The sequence below is a fragment of the Phocoena sinus genome, chromosome 20 (assembly GCF_008692025.1).
Source record: "Phocoena sinus isolate mPhoSin1 chromosome 20, mPhoSin1.pri, whole genome shotgun sequence".
Taxonomy (NCBI): Eukaryota; Metazoa; Chordata; class Mammalia; order Artiodactyla; family Phocoenidae; genus Phocoena; species Phocoena sinus.
This window is the reverse complement of record NC_045782.1, coordinates 4,798,566-4,810,970: the sequence shown is the minus strand read 5'-3', so window position 1 is coordinate 4,810,970 and position 12,405 is coordinate 4,798,566. Positions and strand designations below refer to the sequence as shown.

Below are 12,405 nucleotides of genomic sequence, written 5' to 3'. Positions count from 1 at the left end.
TAAACTCATATCGGTTTGATCCAAAGACCCTACCACGCGACAACACTGCTCTTACTTGGTAGATCATGATGAAACCTAACTGCAATCACCTTTGTTTTCTTAAGGATAGAGGCTGCAGAAAGTCAACGAGCCCTTTTCAAGAGCCAACTGAGGTCAGTGGGCTGCCCCTGTGTAGGACGCTGCAGGCGGGTCACAGCTGATGACCCAGCGGTGGAAGGGAAATGAGGCTGGAATGTAAGCCACACAAGAAAGTTGTCCTGGTCAAATCCGGCCCGTGATTACAATGCCGCTATCATTATATTGGCTTCTGGTTACCTACTAGGTTTGGTGAAAAGCGAGGATCAAATTTCTGGGATGCAAACTATGCCTGGTTCAAAATCTGACCATCAACCCCTGTGCCCCAAGCTTAACCCCGCCCCTCATTGTTAATCAGGTGCAACTTTATGAGCCACGTTCCTGCTGGCAAAACTCCTCCTGTCAATTCAAAGCAGCGAGGCCTCCCGTTCACTTAAAATACACACAGGTGGTTGCCAGAAGAGACGAGGGTGGAGGGGCTGCGGGCGAAAGAGGTGAAGGGGATTAAGAGGTTCAAACCTCCAGTTATATAATAAGTCACGGGGATGTAATATACAGCATAAGGGATATGGTCAGTAATATTGTAACAACTTGTGTGGGGACATATGGTTACTAGACTTATGGTGGTGATCATTTCATAATGTATGCAAATGTCACATCATTATGTAGTACACCTGAAACTAATATGATATTGTAAGTCACCTGTATTTCATTTTAAAAAAGAGACAATGGAAGACAGATGCTCTTAATGTGCCGTTGTATTCTCGGTTCCACTTTATTTCTAAAGCAGGAAAACCTTTCCCTTCCTAGAATGCTAAGGGCAAAGCCGCCGGCGACGCCGCCTCTGCCCACCTCCGCGCCCCGCCACACGTGGAAACTTCGGGCAGAGGGAAGGTGGGCGCCGGGCGCGGAACTACAAGTCCCAGAATGCACGGCGCCCTCCGCACAGGCGCAGCGGGGACCCCCGGCCGCCGGCCAGACAGCCTGCGGAGACCCGGGTCCCGCGCCGGAGCTGGGCTGGGGGCAAGCAGCCGGGGCGGACCCGGCGGCGCCCAGGGCGGCCCGGGCGTTGGGATGAAGGCGCCGCGGCGCGCGTGAGGAGGAGGATGCGGCAGCCGGCGCCGCGGCGGCAGGGGGAGTAGGCGGTGGAGCCCCCGGGAGGGAGGTGCGCTCGGGGCCAGACGGCTCCGGAGGCTCCGCAGTGCCGCCGCCGTCGCCCGGGAGGCTCCGCGCGGGAGCCATGTAACCCTGCGGCGGGCTCCGGGCTGCTCCGTCCTCCCCAGCTCCCGGGATAGCGCGCCAGCGGGACCACGATGAAGAAGCAGTTTAACCGCATGCGCCAGCTGGCCAACCAGACGGTGGGCAGGTAGGTCACCCGCTGGCCGCCGCGGGCCGTGGTGCGCTGCGAGCCTGCATCCGCCGGGCGCGCAGGTGATGGAGCGGGCGCGCCGGCCTCCGGCCCTCCGCCCTTCGCTCCCTGCCGGCCCTCGCTCCCTCGGGGCGCCGCTCGCGGGCGCAAGCCCTCCTCCCTGAACTTCCCGGACCCCTTCTCATGCTCTGCCTGCTGCTCCGGGGCTCCGGTTGCCAAGCGCAAACTGTGACGCATCCTTTACCTGCGTCCCCAGCTGCCCCTTCACCTCGTCCTCCCTGCCTTTCCCCGGGACTCCCTTCTCTCTCTGGCCCCAGAGCTTCCTGGAAACAGGTGTTCGCTCTGATGGCGCTGGAGGCCGCCGAACCGCGGTCGCCCTGCGAAGATGCTTTCCCCTGGGCCGAGTTCGGGGCTCCTCGGGGGTCCGGGGGAGTGTTGGGCCTGGTCGTCTTGGCAGAGCTGAGCCTGCGCCTCCTGCTGTGTTTGTTTCCTGGGGCTCTGACTGTATGAGATTCTGGATCTCTCTCCTGGCCGGGTTTGTCGAGGCGTTAGGTGGTGGAGAGAGCATCTGTAGGGGTGGGGGGAGCGGGGGCAGGGCAGGTGCTGGTGGAATGGCGCTGCTGTCGGCTTGGTTCTGAGACAGGTTTCAGCGCAGGGAGGGAGGGAGGCTGCGGAAACGGAGGCCCAGCTCCTCTGGAAGACGAGTTAAGCAGAAGATCACAGCCAGGTAGGGGAGGGGGACTGAGGCCTCACAGTCAGGAAGAGCCAGGCCCTAGGACGCTGCGAGACCCAGCCGGCTGTGGCTGTCATCGCTGTGAAAATGGGCTACATCTGGGCTAGTGTCTTCAGAAGATGCTCTGCGGGGTGCCAGCCTCTATTGATGTTACAGAAGGGTTCTGGTGGTTCTCTTCCAAAGCTCGACAGGCTCTGCACACAGGGTGGTTAGGTAGAGGGGATTTTTCGTGGAACTTATGTCCCTGGGGAGGGATTTCTGTTGTTGCTGTGGTCAAGGAATGCAGGTGTTCCCTACTAAGGCCGGCGGCAGAAAGCGGAGAACTCAGCCTTGGGTGCAGTTCAAGTGCCAGCTCGACACATCGAGGGCCCTCCGCTAGGTTTACCAAGAAACCCAATACCTTTCTTGGGTGGGAAGTGGAGCCCGAACTGGCATTTGGTAGGGCGGGAGTGGGGACCTAACTGGGGACACTGAATGCCCACGTAAGCATACTGCCCTGATTACGGTGGGCATTTGAGGGCAGGGGATGTGGTGGCTTCGTATGCTTCCAGGGACGCCAGATGGTTTCCAAGTAACCATGTCTAAAATTGACTTGGATGCATTTTCCTTTCCCAGACACATGTGCTTTCACATGGGGGAGAATTTATGAATAGCAGACTCAGATTAGCCCAGATTTCTGGCATGGCATTGCCACAGATATAGCTTCACACGGGCTGCCTTTGGATATGTTGGACGCGGAAGCAGTGTTTTCCTGTCTGGGTTGTTTAGCAGATGACAGTTGAGTTGACATGTCTTTGGTGACTTGACTTCTGCATCACTCTGCTGGCTGGCCTCTGTCATCAATCGGGTCATCGCACCAGACCAACCACGTGACCAAGAGGCCCCTGTCCGTAGACTTGGATTGCCCTTCTCACTTGGTCCTGGGGTGTCACTTTGGTGCTGGAAGCGAAATGGTAACAAGGTGTTCACGCTTCCTCCCTGGCGCCCCTGAAACACAGCTCTTTCTCTCTTCAGGACTTGTTTTGAAGTGGTAAGATTTACGAGCCTTGGGCATAAAACCTGATTTCTACCCTCATCCATGGATGTAATGACCAAGGGAAAAGGGAAGAAGTTGGGTTTCAGAATAGGAACCAGGTGGTCTTACTAATTTGAAAGCGCGTTCTTGGAAGTCCAAGCAGCTGGTCACTAAGAGATACTTTCCACTTGTTTATGGAGTCTCTGGTGGATGCTGGCGTGTGGATGAATTTCTGGCTCTTCGTCAGATGGCATCCGTGGTGTCCTGCACTGGGTAAAGTGGGGGCCAGCCCACTCTTGAGTATCACTAGCTTGTATCCATTTTGGTGACGTTCTGAGTGAACCTTTTAGAGCAAAGACCAGTTTGTGCCGCTTTGCTGCTTGAAAGCCTCCAGGGGCATCTCAGTGCACCAAGCGCCCCAAGTCTTTCCAGGGGTCTACAAGACCCTGTCCGACTTGACCCCCTCCTTGTCTTTCCATACTCCTTCCGTTCCGCCCACCCGCCTGCCTGCCCCTCCTCCACTGTGCTCCAGCCACGATAGGCTTCCTTGCCCCCAACACACCAAGCTCATTTCGACGAAGGGGCTTTGTTCGAGCTGTTTGCCGCTTTCCCTGCCCAGCTGAGGGTCTGCTCTTCCCATATTGCCTTTTCCTCATCATCCAGGTCTTTAGCTCAAAGGCCTTTGAGAGGCCCCCCCCGCCCCCTCCCCCCCACTTCACGGTCCCGCCCATCATCCTGTTCGTTTTTTGTCACAGCACTCATCACTCTTTGAAATGCTTAGTTTTCTTTTTTTTGACTTCTTACAAATACAGTACCACAGAATGTATAGATCGCTACTCTATGCTCATTGTATATAGCGCAGTGCCTTGTGGGCAGTTGGTGCTCCGTTCACGTTTACTGACGAGGTTACAAGAGTTTGTCGTAGGGTCCATGCAGGTCGATAAAAGGGGCAGCTTTTACTTTGTCTTCCTGAGAAGGTAGTGAGGCACGATGCAAACAGTTGCTTCTTAATTTCTTGAATCCGTGGAAGCAGTAGGATTGGACGCTTGGAATTTAGGTGTGGGGCTGGTGGACCATCTAGTGGCGTGGCTTTAACAAGCCGCTGGATTCTTGTCCTTGCGTGTCTTTGAAGTGACGACGTTCCTGTCTTAGAGGGAAGGCTGAGAGGTGGGCTGGAGCGGTGCCCTTCCTCACGGCTCTTCACCCAGCTCGCCTTCCATGAGTTGCGGGTTTTGGAGGTCTTCTGAATATAAAACCTCCGGAGGTCAGATCCAGTCCCTTTAACCACGTAGGAATTGCCGTGCTTACACGTACTCAGCGGAGCTAATGGTATTTCCTCTTGAAGTGCTCACCTCTCCGTGGAGAGGGTGCCAGCAACTGGGAAGAGTTTCAAACCCACTGCGCTTAACTGGGAAAAGTTTTGTCTCCTCCTTGGTCTGCTTCTCCCGTCCTTGTACACGTTCCTTCTGCTTTGGACTCTCTCTGTCCTTTCACTTCAGCTCATCCTCTGGGAAGCATCCCTGGCCCTTCAAGACTGGACCACCACGTGCCTAATGGTTCCAGCTAGCACCGGCTTCCGAGTGCGGTGGATCTGGTTGGTTGGTTACTGACTACGGGATCTTGAGCTGAAATCTGCACCTTAGTCTCCTCATCTGCAAAATGGGCATAACAAGAGTTGCACTGTGGTAATGTAATAGGGAAGACCCTTTGTGTTCTATTACAAGTCAATCACTAAAGGGACGTGGCCTGTGAGCTTAAATTACACATAATGGCCCATCTCTGGGAACCCTGCCTCCCAGGTCATGATCATTAAGCTAAAATACCTTTGTTTAGCTCACAGGAAACATCCTGACCATGCCCACCTGTGAATGCAGGGAGGAAGAAATTAACACCTCCCCTCCGGAGGCTGCCGGGAACCAGGAAGTGTTTGGCTTTACCCCCTCCCCTTTGCGTATAAAAGAAGCCTGAATTCTAACTCAGACAAGACAGTTCTTTGGGGCACGAGTCCACCGTCTTCTGGGTCTGCTGGCTTTCGGAATAAAGTCATTATTCCCTGCCCCATCACCTCGTCTCTCGGTTTATTGGCCTGTCATGCGGCGAGTAGCACGAGCTTGGACTCGGTAACGGTAATGTGGTAATTGTGGCAATGAGGACCTGAGATTACCCCTGAAAAGCACCCAACACTGCTCAGCCCTAGGGCATGCTCCGTAAATAGTAGCTAAAAGTATCTTTGGGCATATGCTATAACTGTTACTGGGTTGTATGCACGTGGCATTCGTTCATTCTTTCCTTTATTCAGTAAATGCTTATTGGACGCCTGCTGTGTGCTAGGCTCCGCGCTGGTTCAGGGGCACTTGCAGTGCAGGGTTAACAAAATCCCTGTTTTTCTCTTGGAATCTGTGTCCGCAAGGCATGCGTTGTTTTTGTCTCGTCTTGTTTACCTTTCCCACTAGACTTCAAGTTCCTCGAAGGCAGGGACAACTGTCCTAATGCCTGGTGTATAGTCTGTTCTCTGAAATTCTTTGGCAGCTGAAGGCATGGGTGAGCAAGGGATCCCTGCATCGTAGACAGAGATGCAAGAGGCTCCTGACACCGGGCCTCTTTCACTTTGTGGTGGGAAGGGGCCTATAGAGGCGTGAACACAGCTGCACAGCTGGGCTTCGGAAGGACAGAGCAAGATTTAAGGGAGGAACTAGTTCATGCCTGACTTGCCTTCAGGAGAGTCTGTCGGCCGCTGGGGTGAGAGGCATCCTGAAAGACATAGAGTATTCTTCTTGCAAGTGGTGTTTGGTTTGTGTTGGGTGGAATTGGTTGGTTGGTCTCCCTGAGCTGAGATTTAGAGACCTGCTAAGTGACCGAGAAAATGGAAGTAAAACTGACACTTTGACCTGGAGGAGGGTTTTTTTTTTCCCAATCTGCACAGTGGGGGTCACAGTAGCCCTTGCCTCAGAAGACTGTTAAGAGTTAAAGGGAGCCTGGCTTACACCAGGTGCCCAAGAAATGGTCGGTGAGGTTCCTTGTCATTTTCTGCTTCTTGCCCATTCAGCTCTCCAAAAACGCTGGCCTCCCAAGTGTAAGGGGCTTCTTAGATTCCCAGGGCCGCTGCCCAGTGGTGGCCGTCAGTGGGCTCTGTGCTCTCGTGCAAAACGGGGGACATTCAAGAAGCCCAGGAGTAGGCAAGGAGCTCTGAAAGTGTGAGAGAGAGAGAGGCGTGGGAGGGCGGGAGCAGGACCGGTGGGGTTGGATTCTTTGGTTTTCAAGTCTGTGAGTTGGTGAGTGGAAGGCCAAGTTTGGTCTGCACAGCCCCCATCTTCCATTCCTAGACCGCTCAGCCTGCCACCGTGATTGGGCTTGCTTTCTGGTGCAGAGCCGGGCTGAGCATCACTGCTGCTCTGCAGCTCTCAGGATGTCACTGCAGTCGCCAGTGGTACCCAGATAGATGCCGAGGATGCAGCAGCCTCTAGGAGCACTGGTGCTGCAGGCATTTTTTGCTTGGGCCAGAGCAGCCGAAGCCAGCCAGGATCTATTCCTTGAAGGTGTCTCTGAGACACTGCCTTGCCCATCAGCAGGCCTCCTGAGAGCCATGATCCAATCCATAGGGCATCATGGAAAGGTCATTGCAAATTAGTCATGGGACTGCTTGGCTCCCACCTCTGTTTCCCTGTGAGCGGGACCACGTCCTCCTGTTAGGCCAGCAGGGCTGGACAGACCCAATCCTGTCCCCCAAGGTGCACGTTTATGAGGTCTCAAAGCGAAGTTTTTCATCAGTTTTATGGAAGCCCATGTCTGGCCACCTGCTGTGGTGTGTCTGTGTGACGGAGAACAGAATGTGCTCACAACCTGATGAACGGGCTAGCGAATCCGGAGGGAATATTCTCTGCTCCTGTCTCCTAAGCTCCTTGCTGTACAGCCCTCAGTCGTCAGGATTTCCTGCAGAATTCTGTTCTCCCAGACCTGCAAGTCATTGCGAGGGAGCCATTCCCTTCAACAGCAATTAATGACTTCCCCTCCCAGTGGCCATCCAGCAAAGAAATGTATCAGTAGTCATTAGCGTTTTTTCATGATGGGTGATAAGGAGCAGTTTTTTTTCTCTAGAAAGAGTGAATCCGTAGCCATGTGAGCAAAACAGTCATTTAATTTATGGTTTGTTCCTTTTAGAGGGGATAAGTAAGGAGCTCTTTTATTGGTAATCAAGAGATTCAAATGCTATGACAACATATATTTCAAATGCTATTTTAATAACGGCAGCAGATAATACCCTGAGGCTTCAGCTCCCAGTGAAGTTAGTTATGGGTTGGAGAGAAGCTGGGGGGCGGGTTGGGAGGAGCCGGGGAAAGTTAGGGCTCTCCTATTTGGTGCAGGGCTTCCCAGCAAGCTGGCACCTGGCACCCCACTGCCTGTGGGAAGTGTGTGGCTGTCGAGCAGTTTTAAACTATCCTTTCTGTCCAGGAAGCAGATGTTTTTGCTTTCATTTTCCAACTTCAGGGTTTATTTTTAGGATAAATGTTTATTTTCCCACAGAATTCAATCTACCTTTTTTTAACTTTCTTTTTGGTTGCATAAGTGATACTTTATCGTAGAAAAGTTTTAAACTCGTGGGTGGGCAAAAAGGCAAAAAAAAAAAAAAAAATCACCAATAATCTCACTACCTGGAGACCACAGTGAATATTTTGGATATGGTCTTCCAAGTTTTTTCATAGGTGTGTATCTGTTCTTAAAGAGCTAGAGACGGTTTGGTGTGTACTGTTTTGCAACCTGATTTTTCCTCCTTTGTTTTTTTTTTTAAAAAATTCATTTATTTATTTTTAGCTGTGTTGGGTCTTCATTGCTGCGCGTGGGCTTTCTCTAGTTGCGGCGAGCGGGGGCTCCTCTTCGTTGGGGTGCGCGGGCTTCTCATGGCGGTGGCTTCTCTTGTTGCGGAGCACGGGCTCTAGGCGTGCGGGCTTCAGTAGTTGTGGCTCGCGGGCTGTAGGGCGCAGGCTCAGTAGTTGTGGCTCACAGGCTCTAGAGCGCAGGTTCAGTAGTTGCGGCGCACGGGCTGAGTTGCTCCGCGGCATGTGGGATCTTCCCTGACCAGGGCTCGAGCCTGTGTCCCCTGCATTGGCAGGCAGATTCTTAACCACTGCTCCACCAGGGAAGCCCTGGCAGGTGGATTCTTCACCACTGTGCCACCAGGGAAGTCCCTCCCCCTTCATCTTGAATATCATCCCATGTCAATAATAGTGTGTCTCTAGCATAATTTTTCAACTATATAATATTCCATTAGACTCCGCCGGTTTCCTTTGGTAATCATGTAGCAAATATATCCTATGGGTTTACTTTCCTAGGATGAAGTCTTAGAATTGCTGGGCCAAAGAATATGTAAGTTTTTAAGACTGTGAATGTACGTTTTATATATATGAACACACACATATTCTGTTTTCATCCTCAGAAGAATTGCTAATTTCTTCTCCCCAACTCTATCAGCAACTAATATTATAACTTTGTTAATTACCTGAATAAAACCAAAACCTCTTTTCTCCTCTCAAATTTCTAGTGAGGTTGAGCATCTGTTACGTCTGCTGGACATTCATGGCCTTTCCTGAGCTGCCGCACAGTCCTTTGCCCCACTTGTTTAAAGTCATGTTCATAACTGTTTTCTTACTGACTTTTAGGTAATTGTTAATAAGCATATACAAGCTTTGTCTTATGCCATGCACATCTCCCTGTAGCTTTTTCTGCCTTTTATATTTTGTTTTCTGTCATTTATAATATTTCGTGATCTCAAGTCTATCAATTTATGGTTTGTGCTTTAAATGTTACGCTTTGGAACACTTTTCTCAGCCTAAGATGACATAAATATTTATACATTTTCATTACCATTTATATAATTTTATTTTGCCATCAAATCTTCAGTTCATCAAATTCTTTAATTTTGGTGTGGGACATCACGTAGGTGTCACATTTAGTTTTTCTTTTTTAAAACAGTTACCGTGATAGCAAATTGAATGAAGTAACTCATACCCACTGTATTGAAACGTCATCATTATTATGTACTAAAAGTTGAAATGTCATCATTATTATGTACTAAAAGATTTCATCTACTTGTATCTGTTTGTAGGATTCCAGTTTGTTCTCTTGACCTGCCAGTTGGCAGGGATTTAAGGTGGGCTCTACTGCCCAGGTGAGCAGGGATGGGTCGGTGCATCCCAGGCTTTGGGTGGGGGGCGCAGTGGAGTTGGTCTGGGCTCCTCAGCTCAGCTTCATCTGGGGCAGCACCTTGGCTTGGCAGTTAGGACTCAACAGCTTTGCCTAGAAATCTCGTTGTGCCTGAATCACAGCTAATTTACAAATTGCTTTTTTATTTAAAAAAAAAGTTGATCATATTCTTTTGGCTTCGCTCATTGGTTTATTCTTCTTTAGTATCTTTTAAAACGTATGCATTAAGTTGGGGAAAACTGACAATTTTGCAATATTTAGTATGATAATTCTTCCCATCTGGGAATAGGGTATGTTTATTCAAGTCTGTTTATGATCCTATAAACTAGTTTTTGTCTACTTGCGTCCTGCATAATTTTGCTTCTGTGCATTAGATAATTTGTCATTGTCATTACCGTAGACTTAATGCTTGGAATCTTTTGTTATGTTTTTCTTACTCTTCATTGCTGGAATGTAGGAAAGTTATTGATTTTTGTATATCTTAAACAGCCACCTTCATAAACTTTCTCATTATTTTTAAGTACTTTAAAAAAATTGAGTCTATTGAATTTTCCCGGTAGCAATCATAAATATTTTCTTCAAATAGTAATTTCCTTCTTCCTCTTCAGTATTATATTTATTTTATTTTCTTGTCTAATTGCATTGTCTAGGACTTGTAGAACAGTGTTAAAATATTGGTGAATAAATGGCAAAATGTGGACTTCCCTGTCTTCTTCTTATCGTCTGTGGAAATGTGTGATAATTGATTTGAGAGATTTTATTTTTTAATCATGTTACGTGCTGCATAAATGTATTTTACTTTGAGTTTTTCTTTGGCATTAAAGTTAAATTTGATTAACTATATTATCATGGTCTTTAGAGATAATCATATGTTTTTCTCCCTTAAGTTATTAATATATTCACTCAATAATTTATGCCACAGACATTTATTGAGCACTTACTACGTTCCAGGCATTGTTTTCTGTGCTGGGGATACACCAATGATCGTTCCTACAGTTCCTGCACCTGAGGACCTTGTGTTTTACATTCTTGAACCTCAGTAGATTTTCTAATATTGAGCTCTCCTTGCCTTCCTGCAGTTGATCTTATTTGACTATGGTTTGCTAATTATTCTTATACAATGCTAGATTTAGTTGTTTTATTTAGGATTTCGGCATTCAGTATTCATATACGAGAGCATGTGAATTCTTTTCTTATGCTAAACTTGTCACATTTTGATAACACTGTAAAATGAACTGTCCGTTTTCTTCTTCTTCTGTGCAATGGTGAGGTAAGAAATTACTTGTTCTTTGAAGGTTCGAAACGACTTTTCCAGGACATTTTTCAGAGGTAGTTCTTTGCCAGCTTTCCCAATTTCTTCAGTGATCATTGGACTATTTATGTTTTCTATCTTTTCCTGAGTCATTTTTAGTAACCTGTTTTATAGAAAAGCATTAATTTTGTGATGATTTTAAAATTTAATAGAATCTCTTTTGAGTATATACGTGTATCTCCTTTGTCAGCCTAATTTGCATTTCTCTCTTTTCTCACCTAGACTAGCTTTGCTAGAGGGTTTCCTTCCCCCCACACCTAATCAGCTTTTAGGTTTAATCTAGTTTTATAAAAATTTCTTTCTTTTTAGCTCTTGATTGGTGCATTTTTTTTCCTATTTGTAGTAAATTCTTCTTCTTTAATTTTTAAATTCCTTCCTCCTGATTTCCTTGGGTTTATTTGTTCTTTTCCTAGCCTCGAGTCTTCCATGTTGTCTCAATATTAAGATGTTAGGTTCTGCCATGGTAACACCTGAGCTTCGGAACCTCAGTGGCTTAACATAGCAATAGTTTGTTTTAAGCTCATGTGATATGTCATGGGAGTCAGGGGGCTTTCCAGGACAGTTCTCCATGCATGATTCAGTGATCCACCCCCAATCTCAATCTACTAAAGGTGAAGAGAAGATGTAGAGATGGCATCCTGGCTCTCACATACCTTGACCAGGAATTGACAGATGTCACCTTTGTTTACATCTCATTGGCTTGAACTGGTCACAAAGCTCCCCTAGATAAGACTGGAGGAAGGGAGCCTCTGCCACAGGTGAATAACCAGGAGTATATCTCTCTCCTGTCCCACTGCCTGTCTTTGAAATCCTCCTTGTACCCCTGCTCACTCCAGTCCCCTGCTCTCTCCTTCCGTGTGCAGCTATGAGAAAGGTCATTCTTTGTCTCCATCACAGGAGGGTGGCTGTAGATTCTCACGGTGTCCAGGAATCTGTCAGGTCGTTCAGAGAGGAGCATCTTTAGGATAACAAAGTTTTCTCTTGCTGATACCTACCATCTCTCATGTCAGAATTTGTGTGTGTGTGTGTGTGTGTGTGTGTGTGTGTGTGTGTGTATATGTATGTATGTATATATATATATATATATATATATATATATATATATATATATATACATAAAATAAAACCTTTTTACAGTGGGGAGAGGAACCATGAGAACAGAATTTCTCATCCTGTCACACTGGAATGGCACCTAATGTATGGGCTGATTGCCAGGATTAAATAAGATAATAAATAGGATATCCTCAGCCTGTAAGCGCTCAATACATTATAGTTATTACCACGATCCCCTGCTGTGCTGAAAGCCTCTTTGACATGAGACACTTGTTCGGGCCTTATTTATATTCTTAAGTGCCTGAAAATTACAAGTTGCAATTGATAGCCATTTGTCTTGTTTTCCCAAATCAAACCCAGTTTTTCTATGTTTAGTAGCAAACATGAAACATCTTGAGATATTAACAATACTCATAGCCTCAATCATTTAAAAACTCACTGTGACTACTAGTTATTGCATTCCTCAGGATGGTGCATGTTACGCTGCTGTAACAAAAACCCTCAAGATCTCGGTAGCTTAGGCTCTGGCCAGTCGGGGCTGGGGGCGGCCCCTCAAGGACCCAGGCTTTGTTCCACGTGCACCTCTGTGATGGTAGTGGGTGAGTGAATGAAGATGTGGTGAATCATACATTGGCTCCTGAGGTTCCTCC

General features: G+C 48.0%; 1 protein-coding gene across 3 annotated transcripts in view; it reads left to right on the top strand.

The window, feature by feature from the left end:
- Positions 1-1,020: 1,020 nt before the first annotated feature.
- The window catches only part of ARHGAP44 (Rho GTPase activating protein 44), a 155,428-nt gene continuing 144,043 nt past the window's right edge, over positions 1,021-12,405 (top strand). For all 3 annotated transcript variants that reach the window (XM_032616274.1, XM_032616275.1, XM_032616273.1), the window contains exon 1: positions 1,021-1,441. In XM_032616274.1, coding sequence (XP_032472165.1) covers positions 1,389-1,441 — 53 coding nt within the window. In that variant the 5' untranslated portion in view covers positions 1,021-1,388. The remainder of the gene's footprint in view (positions 1,442-12,405) is intronic.